The sequence below is a fragment of the Diplotaxodon limnothrissa genome, linkage group LG19, assembly GCF_057381915.1.
Source record: "Diplotaxodon limnothrissa isolate DT_005_m linkage group LG19, D_limnothrissa_male_GT1.1, whole genome shotgun sequence".
Taxonomy (NCBI): Eukaryota; Metazoa; Chordata; class Actinopteri; order Cichliformes; family Cichlidae; genus Diplotaxodon; species Diplotaxodon limnothrissa.
The window spans coordinates 29,987,858-30,008,084 of NC_140614.1; the positions used below are offsets into that span (position 1 = coordinate 29,987,858).

The 20,227-nt window shown below is 43.5% G+C and overlaps 2 protein-coding genes across 3 annotated transcripts in view; one reads left to right on the forward strand and one right to left on the reverse strand.

The window, feature by feature from the left end:
* The window catches only part of mnat1 (MNAT1 component of CDK activating kinase), a 35,798-nt gene extending 24,280 nt beyond the window's left edge, over nt 1–11,518 (reverse strand). The window contains exons 1-6 of one of the 2 annotated variants that reach the window (XM_085343750.1): nt 11,339–11,518; nt 10,042–10,146; nt 2,490–2,642; nt 2,032–2,105; nt 985–1,088; nt 611–751 (exon numbers count right to left, since the gene is read on the reverse strand). In XM_085343750.1, coding sequence (XP_085199876.1) covers nt 611–751; nt 985–1,088; nt 2,032–2,105; nt 2,490–2,642; nt 10,042–10,130 — 561 coding nt within the window. In that variant the 5' untranslated portion in view covers nt 10,131–10,146; nt 11,339–11,518. Of the gene's footprint in view, nt 1–610; nt 752–984; nt 1,089–2,031; nt 2,106–2,489; nt 2,643–10,041; nt 10,243–11,338 lie in introns of those variants that run through there. The other variant, XM_085343749.1, reaches the window with a different exon arrangement.
* Nucleotides 11,519–11,540: 22 nt separating this feature from the next.
* six4a (SIX homeobox 4a) lies at nt 11,541–18,278 on the forward strand. The gene is made up of 3 exons (XM_085343747.1): nt 11,541–12,397; nt 14,007–14,707; nt 15,842–18,278. The coding sequence occupies exons 1-3, from the start codon at nt 11,664–11,666 to the stop codon at nt 16,447–16,449; spliced, it is 2,043 nt and encodes a 680-aa protein (XP_085199873.1). The 5' UTR covers nt 11,541–11,663; the 3' UTR covers nt 16,450–18,278.
* Nucleotides 18,279–20,227: the final 1,949 nt, after the last annotated feature.

Here is a 20,227-nt window from a genome sequence, read left to right on the forward strand (position 1 = left end):
AAAATGGCAGACAACAAATGTGAATCCAGCGTAGAGTACATGTTGTATTAGAGAAGAACAATAATCTAGTGTGTTTCAACTTCCTACTGATGTGTTTTATTGATTAGTTAGCCACTCCGGGAAACGGCAACATGCAGTCTAAATGTATTTGTTGATGTAATGTATGTGAGTGTTCCCACATAAGAATAGCAAGCCTAGTGGCCACAGGGCCGTACAGATGTCAGAGCTCAGGAGAGCTCCCCTGGGGGGGGGGGGTGAGAGCTGATCTCATCTGCCTACAGTCAACAGGCCCTGTGCCTTAAACAAACAAACACACAGCTTAGCCAGCTATCTGTGATGGTCCTTCAGCAGCCCGCTCTGCCGGAACAATAACTTTCAAAGCCTGCAGCTCAACACAATGGAGCCGATAGGCTTTGGAATCACAGAATGAGAACAATGCAACCTGCAGCACAATGACTGGTAATAAGCTCTTAATGATCTCACATCCACGAACCCTAGAGCCGAGCGCATGCACATCCGACATGGAACATCTGTCATAATGTGACTCGCTAATTGCATCACTAGATTTGTCATTACACATGCACACGGCCATGCAACGTGTGCATCTCACCAGTTCGTCCAGCAGAGCCTGTTTGTTCTTCCTCTTGGCCTGTAGTTGCCTCTGCTCCTCCTGCAGCACCTCCAGTCGCCGCTGCTCATTGCTCTGCTGTTCCTGCAACAGAAGCTCCTCCAGCTCTTCCTGCTCCCGTGTCTGAGGAGGAGAGAGAGTCGGCAAGTTGGAAGAACCTGTCGCTTTATTGACCACGCGGCAGATTCTACACAAGCTGTAGCACCGCCCTGTTGCACTTGATTCTACACTTTGCCCTCTTAGACAAACAGAGCAGCTGGCTTTAAAATAAAAAAGGCCAGTGTTTATCTTAAATACAAGTGTCATTATTAGGTATTATCCTTTTATAAGGGGGGAAAACCTTCAAAAGTACTTACAAGCTTGGCCTTATTTCTCTGGATGACATCTCTGTTCTCTCTCTGGTACTGCTCCATCCTCAGCTTGGTGTTCTCCACGTCAACGTTGTTTGTCAGGTTATACACTGTGTGCAAAAGAACAGCCACTGTTGAACATATCAATCCATCACAACTCACACTGTGGACAGAACCACTGTCTCCAAGTCCACAATACCGTTAATTAAACCCACTATCTAAATCCTCCAAATCATTTAAAACTGTACTCGAAATAACGACAAATTTATTCAACTGAAATGTTGAAATTAACATGCATGTGATATCTTAAACCCAGGGACGATGTAAAGACGAGCTGAGGAGAAATTATTCATCATGACATTTTTCCCCCCTCATTGGGCCGTCGAACCAGCAGATCGCACAAAAAACAAGCAAATTTGATTATTTTATGTTGCCAGATTAATCTATAACAATATATACAATTTATTAACACATATATATTTCATAATACAAATTAACATAATAAAGACCCACTTATATACATGCTGTAGGTGTTGCTGCTAGAAAGAGACAATTTACAAGAAATCTGCCAAATTTAATTATATAGAAGTTTATCTGCATACAGACAGCTTTCATTTTAGCTTCTGCTCAATTTAGCTCCACCCTCGCTGTGTAAAATAAACCAGCGGTGGATGGGAGAAGCATTTAAACTGTTTAAACCTGCAGTTTTCTAATGTGAAAATAAAAGTTGAGAAAAAAACCTCACAAGGTGACTGGACTGCTGGAAACAGCATCACTGGCCCAAATGGTATATCTATTTATTTATTTTAAGAAATACTCCATCAGTTTTATTTGTCTGTTTTAGATGGATTTTTACACTGTTTTGCAGCTCTTCTAATACATCCAAGCTACAAGTTTACACTGACCTGCCAGTGAAGACGTGTGAACATTGCAAGTTCTGTTTCCTAATCTGTGGCCCCGGCTGACACTAATGCCTGTAAAACATCCTCTTGTGCAGCCAGAGTCAAGGAGAAATCATTAAACTAGTCTCAGCATGAAGCTCCAAGCTCCTACCTATGTCCTCCACTTGCTCCAGATAATCGTTATATTCTCTCAGGCTGGGGAAGTCAAAATCTCTCTTGTTGTAACTGCAGAGAAACAAGAGAAGTGGTGATGCAAAAAAGTAAAACCTGGTGAGAGCAAATATGCACCGACATTAATAGCTTCCATTAAATCAACCATTTTATAATACCATGTCTGTATCCTGGCTAATAGGCGCACATTAGATGTCAATTAGGGGCTATTAAAGAACAGATAACAGGGAAGAGAGAGGAGGCAGGGAGGGGCTGAGAAGTAAAAATCTGGCAGAGAAAGAGCCTTCCCGTTTGAGCACCCCCGGGGAGATGCATTGTCTACAAAACAAACAGTGTAATGAGAAAGACAAAAGGTAGCTTAAGAAGTGGGAGGAGGCATGGGATGACATATAAACACCAAGAACCACACCCCTCACCCTCACAGTCCCCCTCACTCACATCTTCAGCACTTTCTTACGAATCTCCACCTCCTTATCTACTGTCGGGTCCTCGAAGAGCTGCACGCGGAAGTTGCTCTTCCTCAAAGGCGTGTCGCACTGCACGCAGTTGCTCGAGCCGCGAACGAACAGCATCTCAACGCAGTTCTCGCATCTGCAACAAAAACAGGCATTAAACAGCAAGCTGAACTGCATTTTTTCCCCAGAGGTGACCCTCCTTGGGCACCTCTGAGAGTCAGTAGTAAGCACGCTTGTGTGAGCGTATGTGGCAATTTCCCTCAGAATAAAGCAGATTTGTGTTTGTGTGGTTTTTTTTAAATCTCTGTAAACCATCAGACACAATGGGTGATAATGGGGAACATGAATATTTCCTCTGAGTGCTCAAAGATGGCTGGGATTATGATTGGAATGTCGATTAGACTGCCTCCCGCTCTCAGAGAGGAGGAAATTAGCCCGACACCCCATCAGCGGAGCGTCTGTCTGCACTGGAAAAACATTTACTTTATTGTTATTTCAACAGGCCTCAGTCATTTAGCCACGTTGCATAATATGATCAAATCCAGCTTGGTAACTCATGGCATAGTCTATCATTACAGGAAAGGACCGAGTCTTATGTAATTTGGGAAATGCATAGAGATGAACAACAGCAGTATCTTACTTAAGCTGAATTGTCATTTAAACTAAAGCTTTTAATAAATCTGAAATATTTTATACCTTTTTAAAAACGGATCCAAAAGTCATTCCAACCTTCCCCCACTTTCTTATTATTCCTGACATGGTGCCTAAATGAAAGGAGGCTGCAATGGAATAAACCACAATCTTAAACACTGTGGAAATCTAGGCTGTTACTGATCAAAGTATTTGCTATAAATCTGTTAAACGGCTACGTCTTTCCAAGGCAAAAATATGTAGCAGTACAGCAAAGTCATGATGAGTTTTTCAGGTGGCCTTTAGTTCCCCATATAAGCAACAATGAATCAGAGCTCTCCTCGGTAAAGAGCGTGCCTTTACACAAAAGGAAGAAACTATTTCAGGTTTTAAAAAAAAGAAAAAAAGAAACACAGGCCAAAACAGGAACTTTGTGCACCCTCACTGGAAACGCCATGGTAACCAATCAGCAGACCTACCTGAGGGCACAATTCTGTGCTTAGCCATCAATCACACCTTTATGCAGGTAGGCGTTTACCCATCAGTCACACGCAAGTGAGTAGTGGACACCGAAGACAATGGGAATGTTCCTTTATCTCCCCTGATGGGGTGGAGAGCCTGGATAAACGTTTGCACAGTACACTCTTTTAATTAGGTCTCTGTGGAGCTTTATTTCAACAGGAATCCACCTTCCTGCTTGTGACCACCTCAAAAAAGACATCTGGTTTCCAAATAGCACTATCTGCTTTTGAGCATTTACAGTTTTCATAATAAAGTATAACAAAGCTAAAGGGGGGGGGGAAAAAACCCGACTTTTCACCACACGTCACTGATGGTATGGTTGAGTCATTTCTTCCCAAAAGTCAAACACTGGGCATGAGGCACTGGTGTCGAGTCAAAAGTTCTCCAGGGATGGAGCTTATTAGAACAATCATGACTGAGCCATCCTGCAAGACATTTCACTTCATCAGCAGGATTTAAAGCAGAAAAAAAAGCAGTTAAAGGAGAAACTGCAGAGCCGTGGAGTTTGGCTGTTTATACCTAGCGTCACACATAAGGGTCAAACAAGCCCAACCTGCAGAGTTGTGACACCAAAGCTTTCAAAGCAGCTATACAACAAACTGACGAAGCACCACGGAGGACTGTCTTACAAGCAGTTCAGCTTGGCTTACAAGAAGCAGCAATGTAAAAATGAAAGCTGAACGGCAGACAAACATCTGCGCCATCCAGTTGGTGCTTCGGAGTCTGAAGTGCAGCCTGGAAGAGGCAGATGTTCGCTGTGGCCTCAGGCTACAGGAGATCTATAGGCCTGGCCATATGGAGGTAGATTGAAGGATTCAGCTTGTTTCCACAGGCCCACAAAGAGCCCATTCATCAAAATGGGGCAAGGAGTGGGGTGTAGCTTAGCCCCCCGCCCCATAAATGGACCACACAACAGAACTCTCCAAAGGGGAAATCCTGTGTAACTCTAGAGCAAAGAGATGACCGTCTAAAAGGGAGGGAGGAGACTCTTAGAATCAATTTGCCAGCTTTGAGATTGTGAGCTTCTTTCATTTTGCGATCAAAGGAGGATCAAGATTTTTTTTTTTTTTTTTTTTTTTTTTTTAGCCAATTCTACGCTCAATTGCAAACATTTAAATGGACAGATCTTTAGCTACTTGCCATCTCTGAGTCTCAAGGCTGTTGTCGCTGACTGAGCACTCCTGACTCCTCCCTCTCTCACCTGTCCTGCTCGGAGCTCCAGGCTCCTATCTCTCCCATCTGCAGCTGTCAGCAGGTCAGGGAAAGGGGGTGGTAAGGGGAAGGTAAACAGGGCCCTGGCTCAGCAAAGAGACTCCTCTACCACCACTACCCCCACCATCTCTCAGTGACATTGCCTGCGTCTTTGCTGTGTCACTTTTGAATTAAAGTGCAAAAACAGAAAAGCAGGAGACAGCATGAGACGGAGCTTGTTCGCTTGTTCCAGTGATCTCTATATTTTTGTTTCCATCTTAGACCAAGGGTCGATTCAAGACCAAGTAGAGATGGATTTGTGTAATGGCATTGTATGAAATCTAAACAATCTGCAAAACCTGCAGCATCACAATCAGAAAATGCCAAAGACCAACACTATGACTGCTTAAACTAAAAGCTTGCCCCAACTGCACATTTATAGTACTTTAAAGAAAAGCCAAGAACATGTCTGAACTTCACACTGGACGCTTTTTAAAAAAAAATAAAAATCTGAACGATCCCCAAAACGACTTCTTGCATTGCTGCTGTAGATTATCCTGCAGCATACGATTATAATTGTAATGTTAGCATCACTGTGTCCACTTTCTAAACAGCACTGTGTGCCTCAGCTACAACTGTTTTTGCCTGCCTGTGCCCAGTGTCAAATGCCAAAGGACACGGACCCAGTGTCATTGTGCAAAGGTAATAAATAACCCACATCAAATGCCCCTGGTGACAAGGATACAAAATGTGCTGCGGTGGAGTTTAAATTTAGATGCATGGAGAAGCTAATAATGCAACTGCTGAAGGCTAGTCAGCGCAGACTGGACGGGCCACTCAAAGAAGAGACATTCTTACATTTATCTAAATGGAGTCCAAGTATTCTCAGCTGTTTATGATTCATCTAGTATATGTATCTCAGTAAGTCAATTAATCCTTTAATGGACAGTCACTGAAGAAAATGGCTTCACAGAGGCCTGGGTGATATCTTCAAATGACTTGTTTTGCGAAGAATTGGTTGTGTTGTATTAGCATTATCGCTCTGAATAACTGAACTGCTTTGTGCTCTCACTAGTGCTACTTTCTCCTGGTAAACAGGCCGGTGTTTATATATATCCCTCCTATACTTCATGAACATTTAAAGTGCTTTATGCTACCACACACACACGGCACTAGATTTTACATCTTTAAAGCATTTTACCTATCACATACACTCTCTCTCTCATACCAAGGACATGCAGACTGGAGACGCTGGGAATCAAATTGTTCTCTTCTGCTTATCCTTATCAAGGCTTCAGGGAGGCTGGAGCCCATCCCAGCTACCATAGGGTGAAAGGCAGGGTACACACAGGACAGGTCGACAATTGTGGGTCTCTACCTTCGGTTTTGTCTTCAGTAACTGAAAAGCATGCTCTACTGGTTTGAGATCAGGTGACTGACTTGGCCATTGAAGTATATCCAGTTTCTATGGCTTGAGAAACTCTTGGGTTGGCTTTGCAATAAGCTTTGGGTCATTATCCATTTGTACTTTGAAGAGCTCTTTGATCAGTATTACAGCATTTGGCTGAATGAGAGCAGAGAGTATAGCTCTGTATGCTTCATTATTCATTGTGCTGCTTCTATCAGCAGTCACGTTGTGAAACACTAGTGACCAGGTTCCACTGGCAGACATACGTGTTCATCCCATAACACTGCCTCCACCATGCTTGACAGATGATGTCATATGCTTTAGATCAGGAGCTGTTTCACTCTTTCTCCATACTTTTCTCTTTAAATAATTCTGGTATATATTCATTCATCTTAGTTTCATTTATCCAAAGGCTTTTGTTTGTCTGCTTTTGTTAAGCCCCTTGGATTAAAGATGAAAGTCTGAACTTCAACAATATCTTACTTTAAAATATATATGTTGGCGCACAGAGTCAAAAACTATATAACCATCTAAAAACTAACCATGTGCATTAACCTCTTAGATTTTCTTTTTCTTATACAGGGAGTGCAGAATTATTAGGCAAGTTGTATTTTTGAGGAATAATGTTATTATTGAACAACAACCATGTTCACAATGAACCCAAAAAACTCATTAATATCAAAGCTGAATGTTTCTGGAAGTAGTTTTTAGTTTGTTTTTAGTTTTAGCTATTTTAGGGGGATATCTGTGTGTGCAGGTGACTATTACTGTGCATAATTATTAGGCAACTTAACAAAAAACAAATATATACCCATTTCAATTACTTATTTTTACCAGTGACACCAATATAACATCTCCACATTCACAAATATACATTTCTGACATTCAAAAACAAAACAAAAACAAATCAGCGACCAATATAGCCACCTTTCTTTGCAAGGACACTCAAAAGCCTGCCATCCATGGATTCTGTCAGTGTTTTGATCTGTTCACCATCAACATTGCGTGCAGCAGCAACCACAGCCTCCCAGACACTGTTCAGAGAGGTGTACTGTTTTCCCTCCTTGTAAATCTCACATTTGATGATGGACCACAGGTTCTCAATGGGGTTCAGATCAGGTGAACAAGGAGGCCATGTCATTAGTTTTTCTTCTTTTATACCCTTTCTTGCCAGCCACGCTGTGGAGTACTTGGATGCGTGTGATGGAGCATTGTCCTGCATGGAAATCATGTTTTTCTTGAAGGATGCAGACTTCTTCCTGTACCACTGCTTGAAGAAGGTGTCTTCCAGAAACTGGCAGTAGGACTGGGAGTTGAGCTTGACTCCATCCTCAACCCGAAAAGGCCCCACAAGCTCATCTTTGATGATACCAGCCCAAACCAGTACTCCACCTCCACCTTGCTGGCGTCTGAGTCGGACTGGAGCTCTCTGCCCTTTACCAATCCAGCCACGGGCCCATCCATCTGGCCCATCAAGACTCACTCTCATTTCATCAGTCCACAAAACCTTAGAAAAACCAGTCTTGAGATATTTCTTGGCCCAGTCTTGACGTTTCAGCTTGTGTGTCTTGTTCAGTGGTGGTCGTCTTTCAGCCTTTCTTACCTTGGCCATGTCTCTGAGTATTGCACACCTTGTGCTTTTGGGCACTCCAGTGATGTTGCAGCTCTGAAATATGGCCAAACTGGTGGCAAGTGGCATCTTGGCAGCTGCACGCTTGACTTTTCTCAGTTCATGGGCAGTTATTTTGCACCTTGGTTTTTCCACACGCTTCTTGCGACCCTGTTGACTATTTTGAATGAAACGCTTGATTGTTCGATGATCACGCTTCAGAAGCTTTGCAATTTTGAGACTGCTGCATCCCTCTGCAAGCTATCTCACTATTTTTGACTTTTCTGAGCCTGTCAAGTCCTTCTTTTGACCCATTTTGCCAAAGGAAAGGACGTTGCCTAATAATTATGCACACCTGATATAGGGTGTTGATGTCATTAGACCACACCCCTTCTCATTACAGAGATGCACATCACCTAATATGCTTAATTGGTAGTAGGCTTTCGAGCCTATACAGCTTGGAGTAAGACAACATGCATGAAGAGGATGATGTGGACAAAATACTCATTTGCCTAATAATTCTGCACTCCCTGTAGAGTTTTTCTGAAGAGCGTTGTTGACTAAAAATGAGAAAATGGATAACTCTGAAACTGATCAGAGTTACAGATCTTGTAGCATTTCTGTAAGACTTGCTTCAAAAAAAAGGGGAAAAAAAAGAAAAGCCAAAAAGCATCAGTGATGAAAATACTAATATGGTTAGGGAGTGCAGCAGTTTCCAAGTGATGCATAAATTCACTGTCGCACCGGCTCTGAGGAATAGATCCAAGGTGACCCGGGCTAGGACATCTCTCCAAATTGCTTCATTGCAGAATCATTTTAATTTTCTGTGTGTAGTCCTGCATCCAGACAGAGGCAGTGAGTTATGAGCCCGCTGACCTGATGACAAAGCACGACCACTTCCTGATGGCACGGTCAATAAACAGACAGGGTCGAAAAAGATGTGCTCATCAAGCTACCACCGTCGCTGCATAATGCTCATGGAGAACATGTCCCCTTCATTTAAACGTCCATGTTTTTAAAGGGCGGACAAGGTTAAATGCTGAAAAATGCACAGTGAAGTTCGAAAAAGTATCTACATGATGCTGCTGCACAGAAGTAGCAGAATACGAACAAATGGAAACATGCTAACTTTTCATCCATTTCTGTATGTTATGCAAATAATAATCATAATCTTCTACTTCTTTCATATGATCCCTTTAGGGGTAGCCACAGTGAATCATCTACCTCCATCTCACCCTATTCTGTCCCTTTCATCCTCTGTCAAACCAACCCTCTGCATTTCCTCCATCACTGTGGCTTCTCTCTTTTCCTCCAGCAAGGTAGCTCCATCTTCAATATCCTTTAACCAACATATCCTCCCTCCAAACCATCTCATCATTGCCTCTTATAATAATAAAATACATTACTTTAGGTTTTGCATTATATTTTCCGTTTAATGCAAAAATGACAAATTCCAAATTAAGCCAGACCTGTGGCAGAGGTGCAGCCATTCAAATAAAAATGTAGCTTTTAGTTAGGTTGGCAGATTAACATGGAAAAACTTGCGCAGTCAAACTCGAATTTGATTTGCACCTTTGAGCTGGCCCTTTTCAAAAACCTCTGAATAATTCATATTCATTATGTGGTTCAAAACTCAGCACAGGGTGTTTATGCTCCTCATCATTAGTCACTTTTCCCCCTGCCATCCTAAACTTGCTGTACTTTACACACACACACACACACAAAGACACAACTGCAGGGTCTGCTTTTCTACAGAGGTCTCTAAGCTGAGCTGCTTACAGCCAGTGTAGGTCATATGTAAACAATGGCCGCTATACTGTGTTTACCAGCAGTATTAGCCTAGCTTTGCAATTGTGTAGCTCTATCAGGAAACATAACCCACCTCTAAAGCACACTTTCTGTCTACAATGACACAGCTATTTAACACCAAGACTATAAATATGAGCTAGCCCAACAAACCGTCAGCATTCGAGGCTTATCAGTTTTGTTTACGTCCAAGTCCCCCAATTAAGACTAGAGATGTATGTGCGGAAACAGTTTTAAACGCTATATTATAGCTGCTTTTGGGGGGTGCTTTGTGTTTGCGTGTCGTTTCGAGCAGCCTGGAGCAGAAACGCCGCGATGTTGTGGAGGATTTGTGCTCTTTCCTTGTAGCTGTCAGGTGTGAATACTCACAGCGTGTGGCCGCAGACGTTCACCATCAGCTTCAGCGACGGGTTTCTGTATTTGGTTGTTTTACATCTCGGACAGCCCTGTTCGTCCATTTCTGTCTGCACCACACTAAAAAAATAATGGCAATAATAAAAAGCACTTCAGAAACAAAACAAAACACGTCAATAACCTGCAGCTCTCCTGTCAGATTCCAAACTGCGAACCACTGCGTTACACAAAATGAGGTCCGACAGGAAACGGCATTAATAAGATGTGTTCCTATTTAATGATTGCTTTTAGAGGTGAGGTGCAAATAGCTGCTGGCGCACATACATGCAAGGGTTGCTAGGGAGTCCCAGTGGAAGCGAGGTAAAATAAATTAAGTAAATAAATAACTTTAGCTAGTAGTAATAGTAGTAGTAATGGTAGTAATCGAGTAAATATAACAAAACAAAAAAAACTTGCATATGATCTTGTAAGTCTGAGCAGAAACATAATTAAAAACAAAAATCAACCCAGACATTGTTTCCCTGGGTTTCTGACATCATATCGTTTCTGGATGATTGTGAATTTGGGAAAACAACTCGTAAGTTACATTAAGTTAGTTTTATGAAATCATTGCGAGAAAACGTGAACTTCGTAGGAATTAGTTTGATATTTAAATATTTTTAGTTTTCATTCCTCCCAGTGCTTGAGCTATAATAGTTTATTGACTATATGTGGATGCTAGTAATTGTTAAGACGATCTGAGACTCTTTTACTATAAAAGATTCAATGAAAACATAATTTAAAGTTCAAATATCAGTAATGATGTGGTGTTGGACACCTGTTACGTGATGCTAGACAGATCACCTGATTTGGGAATGAGCTACTCTTGAGAGAAATTTGAGGTCTAGTCCTCATATGATATCTTTCATAGGGGTGTGCTGTTTTTTTTCTGACATTACTTTGGTCGCGTATAGTATTCTGATCCAGTCTTTGGTGGGAGGGGTAGGCTACAACCTCGCAATAGCCACTTAAAGCAGGATCTGTGCTGAAACTTTATTACCTTCATTCCTGAAATAACAATAAAAACAAATTTAAAGTGTGAGTAAATCTGATATCTATTTTTTGTTAACATTTGTTACTTTAAAATTGTCAAAATAAATGTAAACTGGCTAAATAAAGTGAGTGACAGTATTCCCAGCATTACTTCCGTTTGGATTTCCATACATCGAGATGGAAATAAAACATTCTTTTATGTGCATACCTACAGACAAATGATCTCCTGACAATACAGACAACAAAGATATCCCGTTCCCACGATCACAAAAGCACTCACCTTGCACAGGTGAGCTACGTTAATCTACTGGAAGTTATATGACTGACAGCTGGAAACCAAACATTCGCGTCTGAATCCATGCTCGCTCCTCCCTTACGGGCCCTCGACGGCCAATAGCGAGGCGCTCCTGTAGATAGACCCCACCGTGTCTCCCTCCAGCTCCAGTCCCCGCAGAGTAAAAGTCACGTTGGAAGGAAAAGGGGAGAGAGATATCTACTTACAGCTGCTGTCAGATATCCGATCGCATTCGCATGGCGAGGAGGTAACCTGATCGAGCGGGGAGGAGTGACTTTACCAGGGAAGGCTTGAACCAAAAAAAAAAAAAATGTCTTCTTCTTCTGCCGGAGAAGTCACAACAGCAAATGACATCAAGAGGGAAAATGTGAAGGAGGTGGATACGCGGGAGTGCATCAAGCTTGTGGCGCTGGACGCGGCGGAGTTGCCCATGGAGCGCACGACTCCCAGCACTGACGCGGTGCGCACTGAGCTGTTGGTGAATGCCGCTTCCTCTCTTGCTTTCTCCCCGGAGCAAGTGGCGTGTGTCTGCGAGGCACTGCAGCAGGGAGGCAATGTGGACCGGCTGGCCAGGTTCCTGTGGTCCCTGCCACAGAGTGACCTGCTACGGGGCAACGAAAGCATCCTGAAAGCTCAAGCCCTCGTAGCTTTCCATCAGGCTCGGTATCAGGAGCTGTACAGTATTTTGGAGAACCACAGTTTTAGTCCGTCCAACCACACCTTTCTGCAAGATCTGTGGTACAAAGCGCGGTACACCGAGGCGGAGAAGGCGCGGGGTAGACCCCTGGGCGCAGTGGACAAGTACCGAATCCGGAGAAAGTATCCTCTCCCCAGGACTATCTGGGACGGCGAGGAGACTGTTTATTGTTTCAAGGAGAGGTCGCGGAACGCACTGAAGGATCTGTATAATCAAAATAGGTACCCGTCTCCAGCGGAGAAAAGAAATCTCGCCAAGATAACCGGACTCTCCTTGACCCAGGTCAGCAACTGGTTCAAAAACAGGAGACAGAGAGACAGAAACCCGTCGGAAGCACAATCAAAAAGGTGAGGCAACAAAAGGAGCACGCCACAGACCTTTTCCCGTCACAGATCGCTCATCAAACGGCAATAAATTTTACTTCTGAAGATTATGTGCGTAAAAGGCCCTTTAATTAAAATGAACGCCGATTAACTTTACCAAGTATTTAAAAGTTGTTGTTTTTTTAATGGAAAAGCGGCTATATTATGCAGTTGGACCAAGTTCGACTACTGACAATACCGAGTGTATTTCATAATCGTCTTGCCGGCCTCACAAATAAGAACGAACAATTTAAATCATTAACTATTCATAGTTCAGAAACACAAAATTTTATTTGTAAAAGGGGTTAGGAGCACGCTTTTAATGTTTTGAAATATGAAGCTGTTGCCATTCAGATCAAGTTTCAAGTGCGTTGGTGCTAAGAGGCATGGAAACCATAAGCAACAAAATACACACTTCAGCGATTAAACTATCAGACGCGGGGAGTGGGCAACTTTAATGAGACGGTTCAAAAGATGACTTGAAAGGTTAAAATCTTCTTATCTATTCGTGGTGTGTGTGCGTGTGTTTGAGCGCGCGCACGCACACACTTGGTGGTGCGCGTGTACCCAGTAGCACATAAATCATTTTCATGATCATGACTTCTTTTTTTTGCCCTCCCCTTCTTCCTTTTGGATCAAGAAAGGATCTCAGAGCTTCCATCAACTCCTGCGCTTCATTTCATAATCCCGCAGACAAACAGACTGACATGTGCACGCTATTCTTTCATGTTTCCCTCTGAGTGAACAAAGATGACGCACACCTGGTGGAGGTGACCCCTCTGTCTCTCTAACCACACACGCGCACGAACGCGCGCACACACAGAGGCATATACACACCATTGTAAGCTGTCTTAAAATCGCCAGTAAAAAAATAATAATTTCAAAGTTTTTAAATCTTTATAAACCTTTGATTTCGTTCTCTTTTTTCCCCTGTTTTTTTTTTTTAAACTTGTGACACCCTTTTATATTTTCCTGGAAGTGGTGGGTTTAGATGCGTGTGTGTTTGTGTGTGTGTGTCCCTTAGGGGGGAGTGGGGGTGTGAAGTGGTGCAGCTGTTTTAATCAGTCTTTTAAAAGGGGGCTAGTAAACAAAATGAGGCTGCTAATATAGCTGCTCCTATTCTTTCACTTTGTTATTCTTGGAAAATTAAAAATAAGAATTTTCATTGGAACGTCCCAAATCAGAGGCAAAACAAATAAATAAATACTTGAAGCCATTTGTCCTGTCAGAGCTGGCATTTTGTCACTCCAGAATTTATTGCGCCAAATGGTTGCACGGTTGTTGACGCTGCCTGGTTGTTGTCCATGCAGCTCTCCATGAGGTAAGAGGGCTACACAGACACAGCCTGCCTTCAAAGCTTTGTAATAACCCAGCAATAAATGTGAGTCTGTGTGCTCTGGCTTAAAAGCAAAATGTGGGTGGAAATGAAATGAATTCCATTATACGAGTTTATGGTCTAATTGTGTCGGTGTTTATAGTGTTCTTCCTTCCCAGAAACATATACAAATGGTACACAAATTTTCCCTTTTTATTTTCCTCTGTTTTGTTACACACCATTTGCCATCTTTCTCCCTCCTCTTTTGTTTTTCTACAGTGAATCAGATGGAAACCACAGCACAGAGGATGAGTCCAGTAAAGGCCAGGAGGAGCTGTCTCCTCGTCCTCTCTCCAATTCTTCAGATGGGGTGATAACCCACGGGAACCTTCCTATTCAGACGGGACCTCTGGACAGTGGGGTGGTCATCCAACAGATCGGGGACATCAAGATGCCTCCTGGATCCAGCAGTGGCGGTCTCTACAATGGAAGTCTAGTGACCAGTAACACGCCCTCTACTGTATTTCACAATGGTGGATCATCTTACCTCCACTCACCTGGAAACATCCTCTTCAACGGGCTCAATTTGGGCATCCAGCCCCTGGCATTTAATCCTCTGAGACCCTCTGGAGGGGTGCTGCTGGGGGGCTCTGGAGTGGACATGCAGATGCAGACAGGACAGGACAAAGGACTAGGGAATGCTGAGGAGTCCACCCTGCCATATGCATCTTACGCTGGCTGTGTGAATGGGTCAGAGGTGAAGCTGGAAGGGGTTCACACCATGGCTGCCCAGAATGGCGGCTCCTCTGTTCTGACATTCAGCTCCCCATCAGGCGCTCTGCAGCTGGGTGGCTACAGCCTGGTCCAGGTACCAAGTGGAGTCTCTGACAGCGATGGCAGCTCATTACTCAACAGCGACGTAGGTCTTCCTCCCCTGCAGCTTTCTTCTGCCTCCTCTTCTTCAACAATTACACAACAAGGTGGGTTCATGAAGTGATTTGCTGTCTAAGATGATTCAATTTTAATACTTTGATCTTCTTTTTTACCTTTAGAGGTTACGTGGTCATGTGTAGCTGAAATGTTCATGGAAGAGACTGAGTCAGAATGGACATGGATACAAATATAACTATGCTAAGAATAATTGTACTTTAACTATTCTCACTAAGGAAGCAACAATGTCTCATAAGGGAGATAAAAGATTTTTAGATAAAAATTAGAGCCATCTGCTGTTGATTTTAATAACAGACAGTTATATATGAATCAAACTGTCTTTATATACTTTTAAAGTCAACAAAAGTACAAAAACAGAATCCAATGTTGTATCAGAATGAAGATCTGAATTAAATCTATAGCACAGAAATCACAGCCTTATACCACCTTGCATTATAATACGTGATTGTTGCTCTTTCCCCTCCTTAAATGTCCCCAGTGGTTTGTCAACAGGTCTCTACTACACCCACCCAATATATCTGACCTGCTTTATTGGCTTGTCTGTGTTTGGGCCATAGCCCTAGGGGCTGATGGTGCACATAACACAGACCAGAAGAAATATAGAAGGGACACACACACACACACACACACACACACACACACACACACACACACACACACACACACACACACACACGTATATATAGAAGTGGTGGTCCTTTTAAAACCTCAGAGATGGCTAAAAACAAGTTCTGAAGTCACCATCACTCATCATCATTACGCTCTTGATCTCCAGAGCAGGGGAGGGGAAATATGTTGCAGACAATCAGAGGCCATGAAATGCACTAACAGGGAATAAGCCATTACAGCACTTACTTTGACATGAAGCAGAGAATGTAAACCAGGATGAATAATTAGAAGAAGAAGAAAAAAAACAGAAAATTGCAGCTTTCTCTTGAGTTCTGGCAGCGTTATTCATTTGTTCTCTGGTGCAACTGCAGGGTCGATCTTAACGTCCTCAAAGTGTGTAAGACACACAACAGCAATTTTGCGGCCAAGGCCTGCTGTAAATGGAACGCATAATACTGCAAGAACCGAAGAGGGGATCAGGCAGCGGGAAGGGGATCTACTGCAGCCAAACTGGAGAAAGATATATGTATTGATCTATTGTTGTATCACCACAGGTACCATGGCTCTGAATAATGTAGCAGTGAGTTCCTCCAGTGGCGACTCATTCGAGCAGCAGGACAAACTGACCATGGCATCTTTGCACCACAGTACGGTTCTCTACAGCATGAGCAATAGCGGCCAGCCATCCATCAAGAAGGAGCCTCTGGAGGGAGGTGTTTATTCCTCGTACCATCACGGGCTCCACTTGGACCCCAGTGGTCAAATCAACTACTCCGGTTCAGAAGAGATTTCCTCCAGCCGAGGTCCCGCCTCAACCGCCGAGGTCACTGCCGTCAGCTCATCCAGCCCGGACTCAGAGGTCTACACCACCCTCACTGTCAGTACACCCCTGATGGCTCAAACAGAACCGAGCAACCACCACCTCCAGCCCACAGAGTACCTTGGGGGCCACGAGGTCCGAGGGGCACCGTCCTCACACCTGATGGGCCCCGGCATGAACAACAACTACATGAACCTTTCAGAGAGCAAGGTGGATGGCTCGGGTTCAGGAAGCATGAACGAAATGGTGCGGGCAATGTGTGGGGAGATGGAGGCTACGGAGGGAAAGGAGCTGGCCAAACTACAGACAGTGCAGATGGATGAGGACATGGCTGACCTTTAACCTCAAACCTCTCCCTTTTGCAGAAGCACTCAAGTCCGCCCAAGCAGTGATATGATGAATCTTTTTACTCCTTTTTGTGTGCGTGTGTGTGGGTTGTTTTTTTGTTTTGTTTTGTTTTTTTAAAAACATTCATTTCCTTTTCAATGTTAAATTATTTGCATTCATTTGACTTTTACAATGCACTCAAGTCAGAGAGGAGCCTAGTAGGTGGGCTTTATCAGTTTATCACGAAATAATAATAATAAAAAAAGCCTGTGACATGTTTTAAAAGCCCAGCTTCCTAAGACGAAACATTACGATGGTGATGTGCTAACAGAAGACGTTGCTGTAAGCGTTTAAGCCGTGTCTAAATGTGCATTTTTATAGACTGCACCTGCTACTTCCTGTTGAGTGGATTTGATCTGCAGAAGCAGGTGCTGGAAAGCCTCGAGTCATGTGACAAGGATGTTCCTCCAAACTAAATGCGTCATCTGGGTCAAACCAAAAAGGTCATGCTGTAGGGGGAACAGCAAGTGAGCCTCTATGATAATGGTCAGTTAAACAGCAACAGCTTTACTGAAGGACTGCACACGCGTTTATAAAGAGAATAGGTCACTAAACACACAAAGCTGCTGATTTGGGGGTGGGGGAGTGTCCTTCAGTAAGCACTTTAGATTGTCTACAAAAGCCTCACAAATCAGTACTAAAAAGTGCAGCTTTTTGTGCTTTAACTCATACCAAATGAGCTGGGAGGGTTCAAAAATGGGACAACATTTAAGACAAAATGTGCCTTTCTGCTACTTAACATACACAATGGCATTGGCCTGTTTGGGCATTTGCACTACCATAGTGACAATACAACGGATGTGTTTCAAACAGCCTTTGTGTTGAGGGTTTTGTCATGTGTGACACACCTCAACAAACGCACAACCCTCTCGGCAATGGCTCCTATTTCAAGCCTCATCATCAACCTGTGAGACCAGCATATGAACGATGATCAAAAAGGTCAGCTCGCACGCTGGATGTCACATGTTTTTTCTAATGCTGCAGCTAATAGTATGTCAACTTGATGTGGTGACACCGTGCTGTATCATCTTCCATTATGACCCGTCTCCATGATGTCAGTGATCACGAATTATATTTTTTCTGTAAAAACCAGGTGCAAACATCACGTATGCTTTCGAAAAGTATAAGGAACAAAGGGACAGAAGTTATGGACGTGACTAAGTGGACAAATTGTGTTTTTGTTTTTTAAATCATCCCACTTTAAAAACAGAGAGAGATTGTGGTCATTTCTCTTTGCGTGGCATCATCGTGTTTGGGACACTTGTGCCTTGTACTTTTTTAATCTTTGTCTTGTGACTAACATAAAATGAAGCTCTGTTGTGGCTCGTGCGCTGCCACGCAGCTTCAGAGATTTCCCACTGTCACCGTCGCCGGGACATTAGTCGGGTATCAACTGAGGGAAAGACACAGGAGTGCAGAGCCCATTTGCTTTTCACAGCAGGAGTTCTCGCTTTCATACGTGACCGTAAGCGGGACATTTCAACCTCATGGCCAACTTGCACCATGCATATTTATCAGTGGATCTACATGCTAGTGGCCTCGTAACACTTTTCTTGAGGATCTGTGACATGATCCTCTCATTTGAGTGGGCATTTCAGTGAAAGTATCCTCAGTGCTTTAATGTCATAAACCAAAAACGAGTTGTGGGCAAAAGATAGTCTTTTTTGTGTCTTTGTTGCTTTTTGTTTTTTAATCTTAGTTTGAATTATATGTTTGTTATCTGAAATTATGTGAATGTATTTTTCTAAATCTCCATACTGCAATAAAAGTTTATATTTATAAAAACGGAAAACAGGCATTTTTAATTCTTTCTAGAAGATGACTAATAGCGTTATTTAATTCTCTTTCGTCACAGCATGTCTGAGATAAATGGAAGTTTATGATGGACAAAAAGAACATCTCATCTCAGTGTTTTGGAGTCCTGTGCAGCCAGATTGTGAGGATACGGGGTTGGGGAGGGGTGAACTGGCACACTTTAATCCAGCGAGCCTGGTGCAGCTCTCTGCAAACCTGCAGTGATCGTTTGCACATGCCTGGCAACCTGGAGTTCATTAGGCCTCCTTTTCTCATCTCAGTCTCTGTAATTCAAATAAACAGCAATGAGATTTCCAGAGGTAAAGCTCCTTTTGGGTGGGGGGTCTGCAGCTCCCCACAGCTCAGTCCAATCCAATGGTCTTTTCCCTGAGCGAAGGCCAAATCCCCCACTCCCTAACTTCAACATATGGAAGAATGAATCTGAGGTGCTGTCACTCACAGACACAGAGTTGATCCAGAAAAGAGCCGAGGCTCTTCTCAAGGCTTGAGGGGATTCGCTGTGAATTCATGAATCACAAGCCAATACTTGTTCGCGCAATGGGCACCTGACCAAACCAGCAGTGGAGAGATAAGATGGAGACAAAGTTTGACAAATGAATGAACAGCAGGGGATTTTTATTTTCTGCAGTGTGTGTCTGTGCTGGATTATAGGAGTCGTCCTTGCTCGGGGAATCCTGGCTACGGGAGTTATATATGATCTAGCTGATGACCTAAATAAACAGAGGCTGTTTGTCTGTGCTCACTGTTGAGTCACAGAGAGGGGGAGAAGAAAAATGGCAGGGACTATCGGGAAAGGGAGAGAGAAGCAGGCAACCTGGATAAAGTTACCTGTGCACAGGTGACCTCGTTGCCATGGGCAGTGGATTAGCTGATTGTTAGGTATCAGGTAGCTCCTCCTGTAATATTGAAGAGGGTGAAAACAGCTTTGTTGGAGCCCAGAACAATATCCCATTTCCAGCAGGATCCCATAGTCTGTGGATCTCACGGGGAGGGGAGAGGAGGGTGGAGAGGGGGAACAGAAAACTCCAAATTCCACCTTTGTGTATTGTGCCTATGAATTCAGCAGAAAAGGAAAATAAGCGCTGCCACAAAGACGGCGTGTTTGGATTTCTACAGCAGAATGTTTAAAGATTTCATAAATAAAATGCTTTTTTATGGGCAAAAACAAAGAAAAAAAACCCCAGGACATCCCCAACGCCAAACCAAACAGTGCAGTGGATCATTTTGTCCACAATTTCAAACACGCAACGTGAAACATACTCAGGCGAGCAGTTAAAAAGGAGGGAACTCCCCCAGAACTCTGGCCTTATTAAAAACACTGACCTCTGATCTTTCAGATGGTTTCAAAGCTGACATTTAATGCGGCGCAGCAGACTGCAAGCCATATGTAACATGACCTGGGGAGCACGGTACTCCGCTGCTCCACGTCCCACTAATGAGAGGGCAGGGGTCAGCGGGTACCAGCCTGCCCTGTACAGACCCACCATACAGGCCGAGCCCCGGTCCTGGCACAAACAGTCTGCTGGCTCCAGCCGGGCTGTGGAAAGTATGTGGCAGTGTTTGAACTATGGAGGGGAAATAATGACCTTGTAGAGTTTTCTTTTACCTCCTAAGTTGTTGTTTGGCAGAGTGTGAGGTATGCACACATGTCTGCTGCATCACCCAGTGTGGCAAGAGATGGGGTGGGGGGATGCAAACAGCATGATTCACTGCTTTGTTCTGGAGCACAAGGACAGAAAACATAACTCATGAGGACAGCTTTAAGTGTGCATGTGTGAGTCTGAGTGTTTGTGTGATGCACTCACATTCTCTCTCTCTCTCTCTCTCTCTCTCTCTCTCTCTCACACACACACACAAACACACACACACACACACGCACGCACACACACACACACACACACGCACACACACTCAGGGG

What these genes read in the sequence shown, in the direction of transcription:
- six4a (XM_085343747.1), top strand. Translation starts at nt 11,664, where the DNA reads ATGTCTTCTTCTTCTGCCGGAGAAGTCACAACAGCAAATGACATCAAG. An exon ending in TCGGAAGCACAATCAAAAAG is followed by an intron (nt 12,398 to 14,006) that starts GTGAGGCAACAA and finishes GTTTTTCTACAG; the next exon opens with TGAATCAGATGGAAACCACA. An exon ending in TTCAACAATTACACAACAAG is followed by an intron (nt 14,708 to 15,841) that starts GTGGGTTCATGA and finishes GTATCACCACAG; the next exon opens with GTACCATGGCTCTGAATAAT.